This window comes from Rattus rattus, chromosome 2, assembly GCF_011064425.1.
Source record: "Rattus rattus isolate New Zealand chromosome 2, Rrattus_CSIRO_v1, whole genome shotgun sequence".
Taxonomy (NCBI): domain Eukaryota; kingdom Metazoa; phylum Chordata; class Mammalia; order Rodentia; family Muridae; genus Rattus; species Rattus rattus.
Genome location: NC_046155.1, coordinates 103014940 through 103037742, shown reverse-complemented (window position 1 = coordinate 103037742; position 22803 = coordinate 103014940). Strand labels below are relative to the sequence as shown.

General features: G+C 37.4%; 2 protein-coding genes across 2 annotated transcripts; both read right to left on the bottom strand.

Moving 5' to 3' along the window:
* Positions 1-11883: 11883 nt before the first annotated feature.
* On the bottom strand, positions 11884-12828 carry LOC116894075 (olfactory receptor 51G2-like). Its single transcript, XM_032895798.1, has one exon. The coding sequence runs from the start codon at positions 12823-12825 to the stop codon at positions 11884-11886; it is 942 nt and encodes a 313-aa protein (XP_032751689.1). The 5' UTR covers positions 12826-12828.
* A 6059-nt stretch (positions 12829-18887) lies between these two features.
* LOC116894074 (olfactory receptor 51L1) lies at positions 18888-19835 on the bottom strand. The gene has a single exon (XM_032895797.1). It carries the CDS (start codon positions 19833-19835, stop codon positions 18888-18890), a length of 948 nt encoding a protein of 315 aa, XP_032751688.1.
* Between the last annotated feature and the right edge of the window lie 2968 nt (positions 19836-22803).

Below are 22803 nucleotides of genomic sequence, written 5' to 3'. Positions count from 1 at the left end.
CACTGAACCTGACAGAAGCAGAAGTGGGGAATACTCTTGAACACATTGGCACAGAAGACAACTTCCTGATCAGAACCTCAATAGCATAGACACTAAGATTGACAATTAATAAATGAGACCTTATGAAACTAAAAAGCTTCTGTAAGAAAAATGACACTGTCATTAGGGCAAATCATCAGCCTTCATCTTCCCCAATGCCACATCTGACAGAGAGCTAATTTCCAAACTACATAAAGAACTCAAGAAAATGGACATACAAAAAAAACCCCTAATTATCTAATTTAAAATGTGGTACAGATCTAAGCAGAATTATCAACAGAGGAATCTCAAATGACTGAGATGCAAAGAAATGTTCAACATCCTTAGCCATTAGGGGAATGCAAATTAAAATGACTCTGAGATTCTATCTTATACCTGTCAAAATGACTAAGATCATGCTGGCAAGGATGTAGACTAAGGGAAACAATCCTACATTGCTGGTGGGAGTACAAACTTGTACTGTCACTCTGGAAATCAATATGTTGATTTTCATTGATCTACCTCAAGATTATACCATTCCTGGACATATAACCAAAAGACACTCCATCTTACTACAAGGACACCTGCTCATTTATGTTCACAGCAGCTTTATGTGTAATAGCCAAAAATTGGAACAACCTAGATGTTCCTCAATTGAAGAATGGATAAAGAAAATGGCATACATTTATGCAGTGGAATATTACTCAGCTGTTTAAAACATCATGAAATTTACAGGCAAATGGGTGGAATTAGAAAAAATTCATCTCAAGTGAGGTAACCCAGACCCCAAAAAAATCCAAACATGATGTGTACTCACTTATGAGTGTATATAGCCATAAAGCAAAGGATAACAATGTTACAATTCGCAGATCCAGAGAAGCTAAGTATCACAGAAGGTTTAAGAAGGAACATACCAATCATCCTGGGAAGAACAAATAAAATATTCATTGTGGGTGGAGGTCCAGTAGGAATAGGAGGTATCAGGTTTATCAGGTTGGGAAAGGATGGAGGAGAGACAACTGGAATTTGGGGGTGGCAGCTCAGACTTGAGCTAGAAACTTAGTGCAATGGAAATTTCCAGAAATCTACGAGTGTGACCATAGCTAAGATTCCTAGCAATGGGGAGAGCCTGAACTGGCCGTCTCCTTTAGTCAGGCAAGAATCCCAGTAGAGGAATTGTGACACGAACACAGTCACATAACATACAATTTTGTCATGCTTTCAAGATGGGTTGGGATAAAGTTGTTCCAAAAATTGTGGTAGTGGCCCACCAATGACTGTTCCAACCTGAAACTACAAGAGGGAGCCCAGCCCTGACCCTTCATAGAAGGCCATGATCTAGAGCCTAGATAGCCCAGAAACTTAGAATTGAACCAAATGTATATGACGTTAAAATGAAAGTCAATGAAATGACGTCTACTGATATTCTGCTATATTTATAGATTTGTGCCTAACCTAAACATCAGAGAGGCTTTATTCAGTCAGCAACCAGAGGAAACAGATGCAGAGACCCACAGCCAAACTGTTGGAGAAGCTCTGAGAATCATATGGACAGGGGTAGAAGGGATTGTAGGAGCCAAGAAGTCAAGGAAACCACATGATAACCCACAGATTCAAGTAACTGTGGCTCATAAGGGCTCACAGAGACTGAACTGATGCCCACAGAGCCTGCATGGGACTGATGTAGGCCCTCCGCATGTAATTACAACTTTGTAGTTTGTTCTAGTGGAACTGCTAACACTGTGCACAGGGGCTGTCTCTGACTCCTTTGGGACCCTTTGCCTCTTACTGGGTTGCCTTGTCTAGCCTTAAGATGAGGGGAGGTACCTAGTATTACTACAATTTGATATGCCAAGTTTGTTTGATATCCGTGGGAGGCCTGCCCTTTTCTGAATAGAAATGGAGGAAGAGTGGGGTGGGGGCAAGTATAAAAAGAAGGTGGGGTGGAGGGACTGGGAAGAAAGAAGGGATGGAAAACTGCAGTTGGGATGTTAAAAAATAATAAAAAAAATAGAATAATAAATCAATAAAATTAATATTATAAACAGTTCATAAATATTCTAATATATGTAAATGAACAATACAGTATCTCATAGAAACAACATCACCATTTGCTTCTAGAAAAATAAGGCAGATTCTGTGTTGGATAGATTTTAATTTGATTTTTTTACATTCTTTTATTTATTTATTTTCTTTACATTCTGATTGCAGCCCACCTCTCCTCTCAGCCCCGCCTCTACCACCCTTCCCTTTTCCCTCTGAAAAGGGGGAACAGCTTTCCTCAGGGTACCAACCCTCCCTGGTACCTCAAGCCACTAGGCACATCCTCTCCCATTGAAGCTCAAAAAGGTAGCCCAGGCAGGGGAGCAGGATTCACAAGCAGGCCACAGAGTCAGGGTAAACCCCTGCTCCAGTTGTTGGGGGACCCCCATAAAAACCAAACCGCACAACTGCTACATATGTGTAGGAACCCTAGGTTCAGCCCTCGAATGCTCTTTGGTAGGTAGTTCAGTGTCTGGGAACCGCCAAGGGTCCAGGTTATTTGACACTGTTGGACTTCTTCTGGAGTCCTTATCCTCTCCTGGTTCCTCAATCCTTCCTCAAACTCTTCCACAAAACCTCCAGAGCTTGGTCTAATGTTTGGCTGTGTGTCTCTGCATCGGTTTTGGTCAGCTGCTATGTAGAGCCTCTCAGAAGACAGTTATGTTAGGCTCCTGTCTATCAATCCAGACTGGCAGATTAAAACATAGCCTGAGTCTCCAAGGTAGTTGAAGGAGGAAGTCAGGCCTATAATGTGTCTGTATTTACCCCCAAGGACAACTCAGCACATTGTTCCTCCATATTGGCAGGAATTGTTACTGCATTCATTTATGCCCATCTCACTCAGGATACCTGTGTATCTAGGCCAGCAGTGACAAATACAGCTGTCAACAGTGTTTCTGGCCAAAACAATTCTATGCACAAGTGTTTTCCATAAGACAATTGTTATTCAAACAGCCAATAATTTGGACAAAGACCGTGAAGATCTAAAAATCTCTAGATTCTCCAGTCCCTATTTAGAAATTGCCACTTGGGTGAATACCCTAGGAGAAAAGGGCCAATGTTCTCCTGGATACAGTGTGCTGACCAGTGAAATTCCTGTGGAAGGAACACCTGCCAACGTGTAGGCACCTGCCATAAAGACCCTGAGCACCCTACCTGTATCTGCCCTGTTGGCTATGATAAAAAATTTTATGAGACAGATCATAATGAGTGTGCTTCCAGCCCTTGCCAAAATGGATCTTTGTGCCAGGATAAAATTAATGGCTACTTCTATTCTGTGTGCCTGGATACCAAGGCAGGCATTGTGATTTCTGGTATGAACTGTGAGTTGGATGTTGATGAATGTGGATCCCAGCCATGTCTACAGGGTGCCACAAATCAGGATGCTCTTGGGGCTTACTTCTCTAACTATGCAACTGGATTCCTTGGAGATCACTGTTAATTCAACTTTGATGAATGTGCCAGTCAGTCGCACCTCCATGAAGGTCTATGTGTGGATGCAGAAAACGACTACTACTGTGGCTACATGGGTAGTGGATTTACAGGGACATATTGTGAGACTTTGATACTTCTTTCAATTTGATTCTAACTTCTATGTGGTATATAATTTTTAGAGCATTTGATCTAAAATGAGTACAGAAATTAATGAGTGTTCATTTTAGAACAAAATTATTTGTTACAACTATAATTCTTTTATAAAATAGTGTGAGAAATCAAATAATTAAATTTATTTAAAATTATAAAATGCAAATATCATGTTATAGAAGAGCATTGTTTGATGTGTGAGAATATATTATCGAACACTTCAAAAAGTAACAATCATAGCTTATGTTTCTATATGACAAATCGTAGATGAACTGACCTTATATTATAGGTCCAAATGAACGTTCTTGGCTTTTGTATAGAATGTTTTTTATTGAATGTCAATTGAAAAAAGGGTGGAAAAATTAACAGACAATGACTAGAATATACTAGATATAAAGGCTGTTTGTATTACACTACAAAACCTCACTTATGATCATACAGTGGGACTAAATGCATTGTCAATCAGTGACAAGTCAATGCTTTTAAGCACAAAATGGCCTTCCTTGACAGTGAGTGTTTCCACTTGTGATTGCACTGACTCTCACATATTTGTGAGATAACTCAATTTAAAATTATAGATTTGGACAGAATACTGTGCTCATAGAACTAAATACTTGGATAAGATTGTTTTCATGATTTATCCTCAACAGTTAGAATGACTCAATAGAATACAAAAGTAGACAAAAATGAATGCAAATAACATGACCAATCAAAGTTATGTATAAAATGAACCTAAAGAATTACAGAAGGCAGGAAGGAAGAAAGCAAAATAGGGTGAGAGGAATGGAAGTAGGGAGAAAGGCAAGAAGAAAGGAGGAATGGAAGAAAGGAAAGAAGGGAGGGAGGGAAGGATGGAAGTGGGAGGCAATCTTTGTCAATATCGGATTTGACTCTGCAAGATGGAACCCATACCTGACACTTCTCACTCTGGCGAGAATTTATGAGCATAATTTCTGATAGTACTAGAACACATAGCATCATAGCATACTCCATGATTTTCTGTCCCTTACAATCTTTATGACACCTATTCAACAAGATTTCCAGAGTCTTAGGTGAGAACATGTTTTAAGGATGTATCCACAGCATGTGGATAATGTCAATAGAAATAGAAGTTAAGTCAATATGCGAAAAAAATGACAAGAATATCATACAATAAAATTTCAATCAATAGGGCCCTTTTTGTGATCACCCCATAGCCTCAGTAATGGTGTCAGGTCTTGGGGCCTCCTCTTGAGCTGGATCCCACTTTGGGCCTGTTGCTGGACCTTCTTTTCCTCAAGTTCTTATCCATTTCCAGAAAGAAAGAATTGTGGGTCAGAGGTTTGACTGTGGGATAGCAACCTCATGCCTCACTTGATACCCTGTCTTTCTGCTGGAGGTGGGCTCAACAAGTTCCCTCTCCCCACTGTAGGGCATTTCATCTACACACACACACACACACACACACACACACACACACACACACACACACACACACACACACACAACCTTGGAGTCCTGAGAGTCTCTCACCTGCCAGATCTCTATTCTGGAAGGTCCTCCCAATGTCCTTCCTCCCAAGGTCACCTGTTTCCATTCTTTCTGCTGGCTTTTAGGGCTCCAGTCCTTTCCCCCATACAATACCAGATCATCCCTCCCCTGTCCCTTCATCCCTCCCTCTTTGTGGCTGCTTTCTTCTCCCTCCCAAGTGGGACCGAGGCATCCTCATTTGGGCCCTTCAGCTTGTTGACTTTTTTGAGTTCTGTGGACTGTGTCTTGGGTATTCTCCACTTCTTTTTTCTTTTTTTGCTAATAGCCACTTACTAATGAAAACATACTGTGCATGTTCTTTTGGGTCTGAGTTACCTCACTTAGGATGATATTTTCTTTTTCCATCCATTTGCCTGCAAATGATGACGTCCTCATTCTTAATAACTGAGTAGTATTCCACTGTGTAAATGAACCACATTTTCTGTATTCATTCTTCTGTCTTGTGATATCTGGGTTGTTTTCAGCTTCTGGTTATCACAAATAAGGCTGTTATAAACATAGTGGAACATGTGCCCTTGTGGCATGGTGGGCATCTTTTGGATATATTCCCAAAAGTAGTATTGCTGAGTCTTTAGGTAGATCTATTTCCAATATTCTGAGGTACTTCTGAATTATTTCTACAGTGGTTGTACCAGTTTGCAATCCCACCATCAATGGAGGAGTGTTCCTCTTTCTCCACATCCTTGCCAACATGTGTTGTCAACTGAGGTTTTGATCTTAGTCATTCTGATTCATGTAAGGTAGAATCTCAGAGTCATTTTGATTTGCATTTCTCTGATAATTAAAGGCTTTGAACATTTCTTTAGGTTTCTCAACCATTCCAGATTTCTCTGTTGTGAATTCTTGGTTTAGCTCTATACCCCATTTTTTGATTGGGTTGTTTGTGGTTTTGGTGCTTAGCTTCTTGAGTTCTTTATGTATTTTGGATATCAGATGTGTGGTTACTGAAGATTTTTCCCTAGTCTGTAGGTTGTTGATTTGTCTTATTGACTGATGTCTTTATCCTTACTGAAGCTTCCCAGTTTCATGAGGTCCCATTTATCAATAACGGATCTATCATGACTGCCTTCTGAAAGACCCAACAAGCAGTTGAAAGAGTCAGATGCAGAAATGTGCACCCAACCAATGAAGAGAAGATGCCGACCCCTCTGTTTTAATTAGGGAAAAGCTGGAGGAAGCTAAGGAGGAGGGTGACCCTGTAGGAGGATCAGCAGTCTCAATTAACCTGGACCCCTGAGCTCTCTGGATCACCAACCAGACAGCGTACACCAGCTGATATAAGACCCCCCAACACATGTACAACAGAAGACTGCTGGATCTGGGATCAGTCAGAGAAGATGCACTTAATCCTCAAGAGACTGGAAGACCCAGGGAGTTTGTGGTCTGGTGGGGTTGGTGGGGTAGAGGCATCCTTGTGGAGACAGGGGGTTGGGGAAGAGGTATGGGATGCAGAACAATCAGAGGGTAGACTGGGAGTAGAATAAAATCTTGAGCGTAAAAATAAATAAATAAATAAATAAATAAATAAATAAATAAATAAATATTTCAACCGAACCTCAGAGATATATGTAAATCAGATGACAACAGGTTAACTTTATAAGGAAAGATAAAGAAATAGAACCATTGAGCCATATTTTTTGACGATATTTTGTGTACAATGTGATTTAAAGCACAGGGTCTGCACTTATTTCTGAGTTTGTGTTTTGGCTGTTATCTTAAAGCACTTCTAACAGCGGGAGTAGATATGTCTCTGACTCATTGGTTTGCTATTGAGACTTTTTTTTCTCCTATTGAGTTGTTTTATCCAGTCTTGGTTTTAGAGCTTTTTCTTACTGTATCTTGATTTGACCTGTTTGGTTGTAAACTCTTGGAGGCCAGCTCTTTTCTGAAGAAGAAATGGAGGGGGGAGAAAAGGATAGGGGAAGTGGTGGGATCTAGAAGGAGTGGAGGAGGGTAAACTGTTGTTGGGATATATAATATGAGAGAAGGATCTATTTTCAAATAAATAGATAGAAGATAGGTAGGTAGGTAGATAGATAGATGATAGATAGATAGATAGATAGATAGATAGATAGATAGATACTTCAATTGTTCATATCAAGTGATAATCAAGTCTTTCTTAGCAACATACTGTAGAGATACTTAGCATTTAAAATAATGAAATATACTTGAAATAGAGGCATACATGAAATTCTCAAATAAAATTTTATATATCTTGAGCATTCCAAGTCAGTCTAATCCAGAAAGAGATTAATGCAATGCATGCAGGAGTACATTACTACTAAGTAAATCCATTCTTCCATGCTTATGTTTAACCTAGACATTTTTTCTAACCTAGAAAGAAAACACTTTCAATAATATATTAAAATTTTGCATGCACACATTCATAGCAAGATGTTCTTTAGCTTGCCCTTTTTTTTCTTTTTCTTAACTGGATATATTTCTTTATTTACATTTCTTTTTTAAACTTTTTTATTTTTATTTTTGATTAGATATATTTCATTTACTTAACATTTCATTTTTTTAAAATATTGACTAATTTATAGTAAAAACACATTCATGTGTTTAGAAGCAGTTTTTCTTGATTGAATCCTATTCTTTATTATCTGGTTGTCACAGTAAGAGAAAATATTGCTTCCCTGAAGAACCTCCAGAATAACATATCCTATCAGAACTAGTTTGTGCTAGCCACTTGGTAAATTTGAAAACAATGAAGTGTAAATTATAGTTGAGATATGTGAAAGAAAAATCCAGATTAAAAACTAACATATCTCTCTCCTCTCATTCTCTTTCCCTCTTGTTCTCCCTCTTCCACTCTCTCTCTCTCCCTCCATTGGTTCCTCTCACTCTCATTCTCTCCCCTTGTCTTAAATCTATTTTGGATAAAATTTCTTTCTTTTCTAAAAAAATTTATTGGATATATTTCTTTACTTACATTTCAAATGGTATTCCCCTTCCCAGCTTCCTGTCCATAAGCCCCCATTCTCTCCCCCGTCCCCCATTCGGATATTCCTCCTATACATCCCCTTTACTGGCCCCCAAATTCCCCTGAACTGGGAATCCAAATTTGGCAGGACCAAGGGCTTCCCCTTCTACTGGTGCCCCAACAAGACTATTCTCTGCTACATTTGCAGTTGGAGCCCTGGGTCAGTTTATGTATAGTCTTTCGGTAGTGGTTTACTCCCTGGAAGCTCTGGTTGGTTGGCATTGTTTTTGTGAGGTTGCAAGCTCCTTCAACTCTTTCAATACTTCCTCTAATTCCCCCCAAGGGGGTCCTGTTCTCAGTTCGGTGGTTTGCTGCTAGCATTGACCTCTGTATAGGACATGCTCTGGATGTGTCTCTCAGGAGAGTTCTATATCCGGTCCCTTTCAGCATGCATTTTTTAGCTTCATCAATCTTATCTAGTTCTAGTTTTGGTGGTTGTATATATATGGGCCACATGTGTGACAGGCTCTGAGTGGTCATTCCTTTAGTCGTTGCTCTAAACTTTGCTTCCATATCCCCTCCTATGGATATTTCCCCCTTTAAGAGGGAGTGGGAACATCCACATTTTGGTCATCCTTCTTGAGCTTCCTGTGGTCTGTGGATTGTATCTTGGGTAATTCGAGCTTTTTGGCTAATATTCACTTATCAATGAGTGCACACCAAGTGTGTTTTTCTATGATTGAGTTACCTCACTCAGGATGATATTTTCTTTTTTTTTCCCCATCTTTATTAACATGGGTATTTCTTATTTACATTTCTATTGTTATTCCCTTTCCTTGTTTCCGGGCCAACATCCTCCTAACCCCTCCCGCTCCCCTTATATATGGGTGTTCCCCTCCCCATCCTCCCCCTATTACCGCCCTCTCCCCAACAACAATCACATTCACTGGGGGTTCAGTCTTGGCAGGACCAAGGGCTTCCCCTTCCACTGGTGCTCTTACTAGGCTATTCATTGCTACCTATGCAGTTGGAGCCCAGGGTTAGTCCATGTATAGTCTTTGGGTAGTGGCTTAGTCCCTGGAAGCTCTGGTTGGTTGGCATTGTTTTTCATATGGGGTCTCAAGCCCCTTCAAGCATATTTTCTAGTTCATTCCATTTGCCTATGAATTTCATGACGTCATTGTTTTTGATAGCTGAGTAGATTTCCATTGTGTAGATGTACCACATTTTTTGAATCCATTCTTCTGTTGAAGGGCATCTGGGTTCTTTCCAGCTTCTGGCTATTATAAATAAGGCTGCTATGAACATAGTGGAGCATGTGTCTTTGTTTTATGTTGGAGCATCTTTTGGGTATATGCCCAATAGAGGTGGGTCCTCAGGTAGTGGAATGTCCATATTTCTGAGGAAACTCCACACCGATTTCCAGAGTGGTTGTACCAGTTTGCAATCCCACCAACAATGGAGGAGCATTCCTCTTTCTCCACATCCTTGCCAGCATCTGCTGTCACCTGAGTTTTTTATAGTTTGCTGCTAGCATTCACCTCTGTATTTGACATGCTCTGGTTGTGTCTCTAGTTAGAGATCTATACTTGGTCCCTTTCAGCAAGCACTTCTTGGCTTCACCAATCTTATCTAGTTTTGGTGGCTGGAGATATATATATACCACATGTGGGGCACATGGCTGTTCCTTCCAGTCTTTGCTTTAAACTTTATAGACCACATTTTAAGACAGAATTCAATGCTTTAGATAGCCCAGAAATTGTTTTCAGAAAAAATGTTTTTTTAAAAAAATAATTAAAACTGTTAATTAGTACAAAGAGAAAAAACATTTAACATACTAGATTTAAAAACTAGATTCAAAAATTTATTTTATTCACTGATTTGTCTAAAAATATTTCCCCATATGCTTCAGAAAATATCTTAAGACTCAACAAAGAAAGAGTACTTCAGACCAATTTCGCTTATGAAAATAGATGCAAACATACTCAATAAAATTCTCAAAAACTAAATCCAAGAACACAGCAAAAATATTATTCACCACAGTGTAGTAGGCTTAATCCCATGGATCCAGGGATAGATGGTTCAATATAAGAAAATCAATCAACATAATCCACTAATAAACAAGCTTATAGAAAAAATTGCATGATCATCTCATTAGATGCTGAAAAAGCCTTTGACAAAATACAACATCCCTTCATGTTAAGTCTTGGAGAGGTCAGGAATTCATGTTACCTATATAAATGTAATAAAAGCAATTTCCACTAAAATCATGGAAAAGATAAGGCTGTATACTCTCTCCCTATCTATTCTATAAAGTACTTGAAGTTCTAGTTAGTTTAATAAGGCGACTAAACAAGATTATAAAGGAAACAGTCAAGGTATGTAGATGATATGATAGTATACATAGGCGACCCTCAAAATTCTACCAGAGAACTCCTACAGCTGATAAACACCTTCAGCAAAGTTGTTGGATACAAAATTAATTCAAATCAGTAGCCTCCCTTTATACAAGTGATAAATTGGCTGCGAAAGAAATTAAGTAAACAACACCTTTCATAATAGCCACAAATAGTATAAATTATCTTGGTGTAACTTTTACCAAGCAAGGGAAAGATCCATATGACAAGAACTTTAAGTCCTAAAAAAAGAAAAAATTAAAGAACTCATAAAAGATGGAAAGATCTCCCATGCTCATGGATTGGCAGGATTAATATAGTAAAATGGCCCATCTTGCCCAAAAGCAATCTACAGATTCAATGCAATCCCATCAAAATTCAACACTTCTTCTTAGACATGGAAAGAACAATTCTCAACTTCAAAAATAAAAGAACACAGGATAGCCAAAGCAATTCTCAATAATAAAAGAACTTCTTGGGAATCACCATCTCTGACCTCAAGCTATATTACAGAGCAACTGATAAAAACCGCTTGGTACTGGTACAGAGACAGACAGATCAATCAATGAAATAGAATTGAAGACCCAGAACCTGCACACATATGGATACTTGTTCTTTAACAAAGAAGCCAACACCACGCACTGGATGAAAGAAAGGATCTTCAACAAATGGTGTTTTGTTTATCTGTCTGTCTGCATGTAAAAGGACGCAAATTGATCCACATTTATCACCATGCTCAAAGCTCAAGTCCAAATGGATCAAGAACCTCTACATAAAACTAGGTACAATGAAACTTATAGAAGAGAAAGTTGAAAATAAACTTGAACTAATTCACACAGGGGGAAATTTTCTGAACAGAATACCAATGGCTCAGGCTCTAAGATAAAGAAGTAATAAATGGGACCTCAAGAAACCGAAAAGCTTCTGTAAGGTAAAAGACTGTCAGTTGGACAAAACGATGGCCTACAGGTGGAGGAAAGTGTTACATTTCATTAACTCACCATTTTCTTTTAGTATCATCCCCTTCCTCTTGAAAACATATTTTCTAGATTTACGAGAATCAAAATGTATATTTAAAAATATCTTTATAATATGGAAAATAATATAGGACAGTATTTTTGATCTAAGTTTTAGGACTTATGTAAGAGTTCTCTTGAAATCTGATTATCTTCAGAAATTGAGAGCTTTCGTTTAAAAAATAAAGCCACGTTTTAATTCTCTATGCTAAAAAGACAACGATTTTCTGGCATTGGGTTTGGACTCAATATCTTAAAGGTAAACCATTATTAATAAACTTACATTTAAACATTTATTTATGTAAGTAAGAAATGCTACATAATAATACATATAAAGGGAAAATAAAGAATGTTTTCCAGTTCCTTTTTTCTAAACTTTATGTTTCTTTAATTTCCTCAGGATTCTGTCACGGATCTGCTTAGTCTTCACACTATAGACAATAGGATTCATGAGAGGAGGAACCAATAGGTATACATTGGCCATAAGCACGTGGACAATTGGGGAAGCATTCTGTCCATAGCGACGGATCATGGATAGCCCAATCATTGGTGTATAGAAAGTGAGTACAGCACAGATGTGGGAAATGCAAGTGTTGAGTGCTTTTATCCTTTCTGCTTTGGAGGCTATACTCAACACAGTGCCCAGAATAAGGATATAAGACAGGAGAAGAAGTAAAGAATCCAGTCCCATGGAGAAGACGACCACCATGAGACCATAGATGCTGCTGACCCAGCGGCTGGATACAGTTGTCTTTATGAGATCCTGGTGTAGGCAGAATGGGTAGGAGAGTATATTGATAACCCGATATTGAAGCCTCTTCAGGAGGAAGGAGGCTGGAAAGACCAGGGCTAAGGCTCTTCCAGCAATTGCCAAGCCAATTCCAACAATGACAGTATTGGTTAGAATAGCTGCATAGCGCAGAGGTTCCCGAATTGCTACAAAGCGGTCAAATGCCATGGCCAGCAACACTGCTGACTCAATAATCGAGAAAACGTGAATGAAGTACATCTGAACCAAGCAAGCATTAAAGGGGATCTCCCGGGCTTGGAACCAAAACACACTGAACATGGTAGGTAAGGTTGTAGTAGAGAGGCCCAGGTCAGTGAGTGCCAGCATAGACAAAAAGTAGTACATTGGCTGATGGAGGGAAGACTCAGTTCTGATAATGAATAAGATGGTAATGTTCCCTGCAATAGAAGTGGCGTAAACCAAAAATATAGGGATGGAAATCAGGCTGTATCTCGTTTCCAGGCCTGGGAAACCCGTTAGAAGGAATCGGGGGTATAGGCTGGAATCATTGATAACAGACATTATGCTAATAAAGGACCGTTCAATCTGCAATGGAAGATATAAACATAGAAAATTAAGGTCAACCCCAGTTCTGTAATAATGAACAAAGCTTGGATGTCCTACTCTGTGCTAGGTATTTTAATTACTTCTCTATTCATTATATTTAGTCCTTGTATTTGCACATTAACCTACTAATTTATTCTTTTATTTTCTTGTATATTTAGTAAGAACATAATAAAGGAAATATGGCAGTCTTAAAGTAGAAAGGTCTATAATAAATATATTAAAGCTTATGAAGGTTAAGCTTGTGAATAGGGATTATATTAAATATTAAATTAACTTTTCAAACACATTTTTTAAAAATACACGGTGATATCTAAACAGAGAGGGTACTAAGTAACAAAAAGGCAGAAATCCAAATTTGGATATAGGGACAATATTGTGTTATAGGTGTAAGCAAATGCTATAGGACCTGAGTGGATCTTCATAACTGAATTCTATAACTAAATTTAAATTTGAAAAGCAGATAGGGAATAAAAAATGTACAACTTGTAGGCTCACTTTTACTGATTCTACAAGACCTAGATAAGAAACAATTAACTTGAGAACATTTATATTTGGGTCAAAGTAGAATCAGTATAAAAATAATCTGAATGTTCACAAAAAGGAGACAGAAGAAGCTTTTAGAAAGTTATTGATAATAAAATAGTGGCTAAAAGTAATTTCTAGTAGTTAGTACCATGAGGAATATACAGTTGTAAAGTTCAGGCAGAGAAATGGAGATTAATAATATAGATCATCATGAAGTTTAGAAATCTAGAACAGCTTACTTATTTTATTGAACTTTGTCATTTGTTAAAACAAACAGAATAAAGACTGATATAGAAAGTTGGGTAAACAAGTGAGTAAGATAAATGAGATTAAGTTGTGACAAGCATGAGATGTACGTACAGAGAGGAATAGGTATACTGTGCCAAATGGGGAATTTCTAATGAATCATAGAGAAAGGATGGGAAAACAAACACGTCACAGATAAATAGAGAGATCATAAACATAGGGATGTGGGTTGGGATTTAGCTCAGTGGTAGAGCGCTTGCCCTAGCAAGCTAAAGGCCCTGAGTTCAGTCCCCAGCTCGAAAAAAAAAAAAAAAAAAGAAAAAAACATAGGAATGCAGTGTCCAGTTGGAAGGAAAGTTGTGAGCTTGCTGAGCACCAGACAGAGTTACCACAGATTGGGTATGCTAGGCACCAAGCAAAACCTAGCTTTTGTTTACACAGAGTATTCTATGTTAAAATTCTACATCAAAATTCCTATGCTCCACTTACCACAGTTTACTCTTCTAACAAAAGATCATGCTGCAATTTCCCTGACTAGTTTAATTATAAAATGACTGATTATGTAATTTTCTACAGAGGTAACACGAGTTTTCCATTGTGCTGGTAATATCTTTACTTTTAAGATAGAAAAAAAAAGAAAAGAATTTATGTGCATATTATCTTTTACACAGTGATCTAAATGCTATAATAATATTACATCTTGGGAAATACCGTTTTTTATACATTACTTTCACTTCCTTACTTTGATGTCATAAGTTTCTTTTGGGTCAACTTTATCACTGAGTAATAAGAATCTTTTGACACAGAAAATTAATTTCTTTCTTCCTTATGCCCACCCTCAGTAGTCTGAGTTCTCTTCAGTCTCCTTCTCAAGGAAGCACAGCAAAGCTCATGTCTTGGGTAACTCTTTTACTCCTTAGAAATATTTCCATTTTAGAGGATTCAGTCTTGAGTCATTGTTGGTTATAGACACAAACACCTACTTTTAGTGACTAACCATCTAGAGTCAGAGAAAGTCAGAGAGCAGCTGTAATCTACTATTTCAACCATTTTAGAGATATAGATCACTAAACTTCCTTGAACACAAAAATAAAGTAGTATTAACTACAGAACCTTATTAAAATTTAAGATGTTTGAGAAAAACAAATGAAATGCCACATGTTGCATCTGAGACTTAGTTTGATCTCAAGGAAAGAAAAAATATTGATCAAAATGATGGATATTAATATTAAGTGTAACAACCACAGTCATTGACTCAAAGACACTATGACCAATACCTCTAGTCAAGACCAAGTAGGATTTGTAAATACTCATGGTATTCATGGGAGTGAGGAAAAGAGGAATTCAAAGCATCATCAATCTGTACCACCCACTTCACCTGTTTTGACATTTTCATCTCTGTTTAGTATTTTACAGTACTGTATTTGGACAACAGTGATTTCAGTACTGACTTCCCATCATAGACACTACATTCTTCCCCCTCAAGGTTAATATTTAATAGTCTTTGAGGCTAATAGTCTAGCAGGGTTGGGAAAGCAGATTATTTTATCCATGTCATCTGTCCCAGAGCACTGATTTACCTTAATCTAAGATCATCAGAGGCTCTCAATTTCCTTTCAATGCATTAGATTATTTAAATATATAACACAGCAGCCTTATGCCCACTATTCTTACCTCAAAGCACAGTCACAGCTGAGTCTTTAAGTGCAGAGAGGCATTCACTCTGATTCAGACTGTCTTGAGTTTCCAGTCAATCACTCTGAGGGATTCTTCATAGGTATCTAAAGCCACTGAAGATTAGAATAAAAAAATAGTAACACACACAGAGCGTCCTGAGGCATAGAGATCTTTGTGGATACACAGGTGTTTTGAAAAAGGTTCAGTGTCGTTGGTGACTCAGAGACTACACAAGTGTATTTTATGCCCGGATTTGTGTGACAATATCCGGGCTGGTGTACCATCACCACCTTGCTTCTTATTAAGGACTCTGGCCTTCTCATCCCTCTTGACTAGTACATTACCTGTAGCACATTTTTTTTCTCAATAAACCTCTGGGGATAATAATTGATGGCAAATCTATTTACCGTCCTCAAGGGCAGATGGTAGACAGGTTAACCCCGCCTCTTGGATGGGAAGCAATTCAGGAGTGCCCTAAGAATCATTTGATGAAGACAACCAATGGTCTTCATTATACTTTCTTGAAACTTTAGTTAAAAGTATTGTGAAAACAGTATTAGTCCTGAATACTATGTTTAATTCACTATATCAAATACTTGATAAAGGAATATAGCATGAGAGATTATTTCTCAGTGATTTATGTGAATTCAGCAAGCGTAACCTGATATCCAAAGAAGAGCACAATACATAAAAAATAAGCATGCATGACCACCATGGATTCATTATAAAATTTAAACCAAATTATTATAAATGTAATCTGCTAAATACACACACGCACACGCATGCACACACACACACAAACACACACACAGTTTCTTTTGTATTTGATTCAGTTATCAAAACTCTCTATATGTTAAAGCAACTTACTATTACCTTATAAGAAGAGGATCATTTCATAATATAAATTGAGATATTTTGCTAGATTTAAAATTAATGACAAGAAAAATAAATTCAAAATTAACAATAATTTTTCACATGACTAAGTCCAAAAATTACAACAAACATTAATCTTATTTGGAAAATATAATAGTAAGACAACCTCCCCATAGACAAAAAAGAAGATTATAATACTGTGTTCAGCTCTAAAATATGTGCAGTTATGTACTATAAATAGATGAGGAGAAACAGAAATTCAAAGGAAAATAATTTTATTATTATTCACAGGCAATATAACTATTTGCAAATGAAAAAAACTTAATGAAAAGTCAGGAAAGCCAGTAAGTTAATTCATCAGGGTTAGGAGCATACTTATTTCTAAATCCATTTCTTGTTGTCAGCAAGAAGAAAATGAAATCTCAGCTACATTGTATATTCTGGCCTCAGAACTACAGAGGAAGAGAAACTAATAGAACAAAATTATTTTTACAAATATCCTTACATTGCACAACACATCATTGAGATTCAGGATTAATGCTTAATTAATCAGTTGATTCTTTAGGAACTATGCCTTGATCTTATCTTACCCTGCACAAATGTAAATTCTACATAAGTTGAATATCCTAACATGAGAAGTAGGTCATAAAATTTCAAAAATCACATAGAAGAACATGAATGACACCACAGCTAAGCATACACATTGCCTATGTATCTCTCACTTCAAGCATGTCGTCCACTGCTTACACTACAAGAATATAGTTGAATTCAGTCAATAATTTTTCCTTTGTAAGTACCATAATGCTAATATTGGCCAATAGAAAATGCTTAAGACACTGTTGGTGAAAGTCTTCTGCATTTCTCTTTGATTTTGCTTCTACTATTCAGAGACCAAAGACAAGCAGAGCAGACATTCTGCGACATTCATTCCTCCAATCTCAACCTTCGGCAAGTGGCTCAGTTCTATGACTCTGGCAGTCACTACTGTACATGGCTTCTGAACTATAATCACTCTGCTTAGTAGAGGGCACATTTCCAGCTTAGTAAAAATTGTGTCTTCTCTCCCCATCCATGCTTTAAGAGTGGTCAGTTTACCATTCTCTGCTGTTTTCCTACTTGATGGTTCCTTCTTCATGGTCCTGAAGGCAGTTCTGGGTTGTAAACAGTGGATAATCCATTCCTCACAGGAGTGTTTGTTTGGTTTTTTTTTTTTTTTCTCAAAGAAATTTGTGAAAACTTTTCAGGTACAGAGTGAGTAGAATGAACTCGAAGCTATAATTTATCCTTCTTTGTCTCCTTTAATGCTAATGTACTATTTAGACTTATATTTATACACTTAATACACTTAATTCCTGAACTTAAGAGTTAAGATACATAAATATTTCCCAGTACAGTGAAAATTACTGTGTAGTTGCTGTCTCTAAATTGGAACCCAAATAACATCATAAATAGTCATATGCTTCTTTTTTTTTTCTTCATTCCTTTTTTTTTTATTTTTGCTTTTTTTTTTCATTTTATTTTGTTTGGTTCTATTTTGTTTTTTTTTTTTTAAAGCAGGACTTCTTTGTGTAGTCCTGGCTGTCCAGGAACTCACTCTGCAGACCAGGCTTGCCTGGAACTCCTGCCTCTGCCTCCCAAATTCTGAGACCAAAGGCGTGCATTACTACGCCACACCTTAGATATTTCTTAAAGTATACTCAAAGTTAAAACAAATTTATATGTTAACCTTCATTTAAAATTAAGAATTCAAAATATTATTACATTTATTTAGTTGTTTATTGATTTCAGACAGTATGTTTGACACACAACTCCACTGGTTCGGCCCTGCTGAGATGGGTTATAGGCATGCCTGGCCACGCCCAGGATCTAACTCAATTCCTCATGCTCACACAGCAAGCATTGTCAAACACTAGCTCTCCTTCATCATTCAGTCCAGGCATACAGATTTTTACAATGCACTGCTATTTACATATCCACGGTATTTAAAGAAATGGCCACCACAATACATATTTCATTTGTCTCTATATATTTGACTTGGGTTACAAAATTAGAGCTAAAATTTACATTTATCTTTTATGAGTTGGAGAAGACTAGACACATGATGCTTTGTTAATGAGACAATTATGATCCCATGCTTAAAAAGTGCACAATTCAACTGAGAATAAAGGAAGAATATATGAAAAAGTAAAGCATTCCTCATAAGGGCTAGCATCCTACCGAAGATGACAAAGGAATCAATTATCTACAATAAATTAATTGAAAACACAACATAAAGACCTGTACAGACTTGTAGAAAAAGAAAAAAATACTATTGTTAAATGAATTGATTTCTCAATTTTTAATCATTTTTAACTGTTAAATCTATTTTTCATAAGGAATATAACTGTAATAGTTTTATAATGTAAAAAAATACAGTTTTTCAAAAACTGAATTCCAATCACATATATTTTCTATTATTAAATCTCATAATAATCTTAGGTACAGAAAAAGGCCATAGTAATTATTACAATTTGGCCTTGAGAACCCAAATGATATAATGATTAAAATTAATCAAGACTATATTTAGAAGGTAAAATAATTACTTTATTCTAATTTAGGCAGATATGCCCCAAGAACTATAGTATACACTTTTCACCTAACAAAACAAACATCTTTTCTAATATTTCCCAGGACAAAAATCAGAGGATATGAGTAATTTAAAACCTTCTACTTAATCTAAACTTGCGGAGAATTCCTAGGCGGATCTGTTTTGTCCTCACACTGTAGACAACTGGGTTAAGCACTGGGGGGAGAAGCAGGTAGATGTCAGCCATGAGGATGTGGACCATGGGAGAGAGATGTTTCCCGAAGCGATGGACCATTGACACCCCAATTACTGGTACAAAGAAGATGAGCACCACACAGACATGGGAAACACAGGTGTTCAGAGCCTTTAGTCGCTCTTCACGGGATGCGATACTCAGCACGGCGTTCAGAATAAGAACATAAGAAATCAGTATGAAGACTGAATCCACACCTAGTGTAGCAATAACTACACATAGTCCATAGACACTGTTGATCCTGGCATCAGAGCAGGATAGCCTCAGAACATCTTGGTGTAAGCAGAAGGCATGGGAGAGGGCATTGATGTGGCAATAGTGATACTGTCTCAATAGCAAAGGTGTAGGCAGAACGACTCCCATGCTTCGAAGCAAGCAGGCCATACCAATTTTGCCAATCACACTGTTGGTGAGGATGGTAGAATAGTGCAGTGGACGACAGATGGCTACGAAACGGTCAAAGGCCATGGCCAGAAGCACTGAGGACTCCAGAAATGTGAATGTATGGATGAAGAACAACTGAGCATAGCAAGCACTCGCCTGTATCTCTCGGATATCCAACCACAGCACAGTCAGCATTGTTGGAAGTGTGGACATGGACATACCTAGGTCAGTCAGTGCCAAGATGGACAGGAAGTAGTACATGGGCTGATGGAGTGAGGACTCTATCCAAATAACAGAGAGAATGGTTACATTACCAATGAAGGCTACCAAATAAGCAAGGCAGAAAGGCACTGAGAGCCAAGTATGGACATACTCCAGTCCAGGGAAACCCTTCAGGATAAATATGGGCCCTGTAACATCACTACTATTCCAGGAAAGCATGGTGAGCCTCATGTGGCTTGTGATTCTTCTTTATTGCTCAGTCAAATTTGTATCAGACAAAGAACACAACTAGGACAAAAATATACATTCCCTCTATGTTCACCTTGGAAGAAAGGAGAAATCGACAGTGGTTATTATGTAGGAAATCCTTTCTTAAATTATGGAACGTCAAGAGTGTGTGGCCAATAAATATAGTCATCTATGACAAATAACTGGACCTATCTTTATCAGGAACACAAGAAAAAAAATATATGACATAGAAAAATACAGAACGTTTTACTCTATAACATAATGATAGAAATAGAGGAAAATGAGAGTAAAAGCATAGTATTTTTCAAAAATACTTCTTCAGAAATGATCTTCAGTCAATTGGCGATTGCTGTAAGGGTGCAGCCATGAAACAACTGGACTGATCCTGTGACTTCAACACGTCTTCAAAGATCTTTATTCCACATCGTAGCATAACTACAGAAATCCTTCCGATGTTGATCTCCTGTATGTTCTCTCACAAAAAAGTAAAAACAATATATTTAACACCATTGTTTATCATACCTTAAAATATTAAAAGAGAGCATGTCAGTTTGCCAGTATTCATTTCTTAGAAAGGGGGGGCAGCGAGGCTGAGACCGTCTGAAAGATTAAGCCTCGAACATTGCATGTGCTGAGCAAACAGCCTACCTTGAGCTACACTTTCCAGCACTTAGGATTTCTTGATTCACTACTTTATCTTTCAGAAGACTGTTTATAACTTTCAACAGAACAGTCAATGTACATGTTAAGTGTTGTGTTTGCACTTACTGGGAACACAGAGAAACCTCTGAAATGCAGCAGCAGCTCAGCGTCTGCCTCCTTTCTCCTGACAGATGCTGCCTCTCGCTTGGGTAAGTCAGTCCCGACCTAAAGGGAAAACTGTTCCAAATGAAGCCTTACTTAGCACTCTACAATGTGACTCCAGCTCTTCCAACAGTGACAATTTATTATCCTTCTTATGTTTAAATATTATCTGATTATATTTCACTAAACATTCATATTTATTTTTAATTTTTCCTTCTAATCTACTGTGAGACAACAAAAGACTTAGGCAATACCACTGTTATGTCCAAAGAGGATTTAAGTTACAACCTACCCATCTCTCACATGACTAAAATTTCTCTAGTTTTTGCAGAGCCAAGTTTTCACTCCTCCTCTGTGTTAGAATCAGCCCTGCTTCACTCCAGCCCTGAGCAGGAAGGGTGGCCTTCCTCTGGGCTTGTGGGCTTTACCGAAGCAATCTGCTCCTCTGCCAAGCAGAGCATTTACATTTTACCCACAAAGAAAATAATTTCTACTGACGTCTCTGACCTTATTATTTTCCTCACTCAGAATGTTTCCTGCATTTTCTGTTTACCAGTTGTCATGAAAGCAATCTTGACATTAGCATCAACATCTGTAGCACACACGACAAGAGTACAAATGTGCTCATATCCACAGTCACACATGTACACACACAAAAACAGACACACGTGCAGAACTAGTGTTTTAGACACAACGGGAAATTTTCTCTTATTCCAAATGCAAATCATATTTTCTTTAATTCTCAGGTATTTCTGTAAATAAGATCGGTGTTTATTTTATAACTGTTTCACTCCTGCTCTGAATCTCCTTTATGCTGCTTTTAACATTTGGAAATTATTAATTACAGGTTTGTTTATGTACTGAACAGAAAATTAAAACAAACATTAATATTTCTTTGTACTTTAAAGATTTTTCTGGTTATGTATTTAAAGCATGCAGCACACCCATATTTTACATATGTATATATAAATAATTATTAGAGACAAGAAAATTATCCTATCACCTTCCTCAGATAACATTTTTCAGACATATATGTGTATGGTAAGAGCATCTATGACCTATTCACCAACCAACCAAATTTGTACAAATCAGTACATTTTTATTAGGCTTTTAGATTTCCATTCTTATGTAAGCTTCATCCACTGACATATTTCTTCCCATCTCATATCCTTGGCTTATTTGTATAGCTGGCTTTCTACTCTGTATAGTTTGATTTATCATTCATCCACCTCTCAGTATACCATCTGCCATGCTTTCCACTAGCCTTGTTCTCTCCACAGCTGACCTTCCTAAGCACATTTTATTCTATTTGCATGTCATTGATTTGGTTGATTTGGGGAGTTGAGTATAATTAAATTACACTGAAATTGAGAAATAATGGGGAAAGGCTGCTAATAATGATCACTGCTAATGATAGAGGCTAAGGGAAAACATTCATGTCACACACTAAACTCATAAGGGAAAACTACCAAGTAAAAGAGGCAGCCTTCCCATCCTCATAACTGTGGTCCCCAAAAACACTTTTCAAATGGCTAGTTTGTGTGAAATTGCCAAAAGAATGTAGTGGGACATGATGATGTGTTTCTCATTTCAAAATTGACACCCCTGTCAAAATTACACAAATACTTTATAATAATTTTTGTTTCTGGAAGTACATATTAACACATTATATGCTAAAAACCCTCCCACCATTTATTTGTAATTGAAAGTCAACACTTACCTGAGGTTTATGCATAAGATAATTGGATCATCAGGAACTTTTAGTAAGCCACCAATAGCCCACATCCCAAATGACTAAGAGTTGTGTTATTTCTTTCTGACTAATCTTTCCTACTGTAGATAAAGTCATATTCTCCTTGTTTCTATTTCTGTGCCTTCCTCTTTGTCTCCTTTCTTTTCTTGCAAATGTCCCACATTATTTTGTTTTGTCTGTTCTGGTTTCCCATCTGCTATTTCTTTAATTAGGCTTATTTATTCCTCTTTTATAAATCTTCCTATAACTCAGGGGACTGTTTGTAAACCTTTTTCGTTTGACCATCAGTTACACAGAACTGCAGTCCTCAGAATGTATCCCTACTGCCATCTGTAGTCCTATTCCTTCCTTCATACCCAGTAGTTTTGTTTGTTTGTTTGT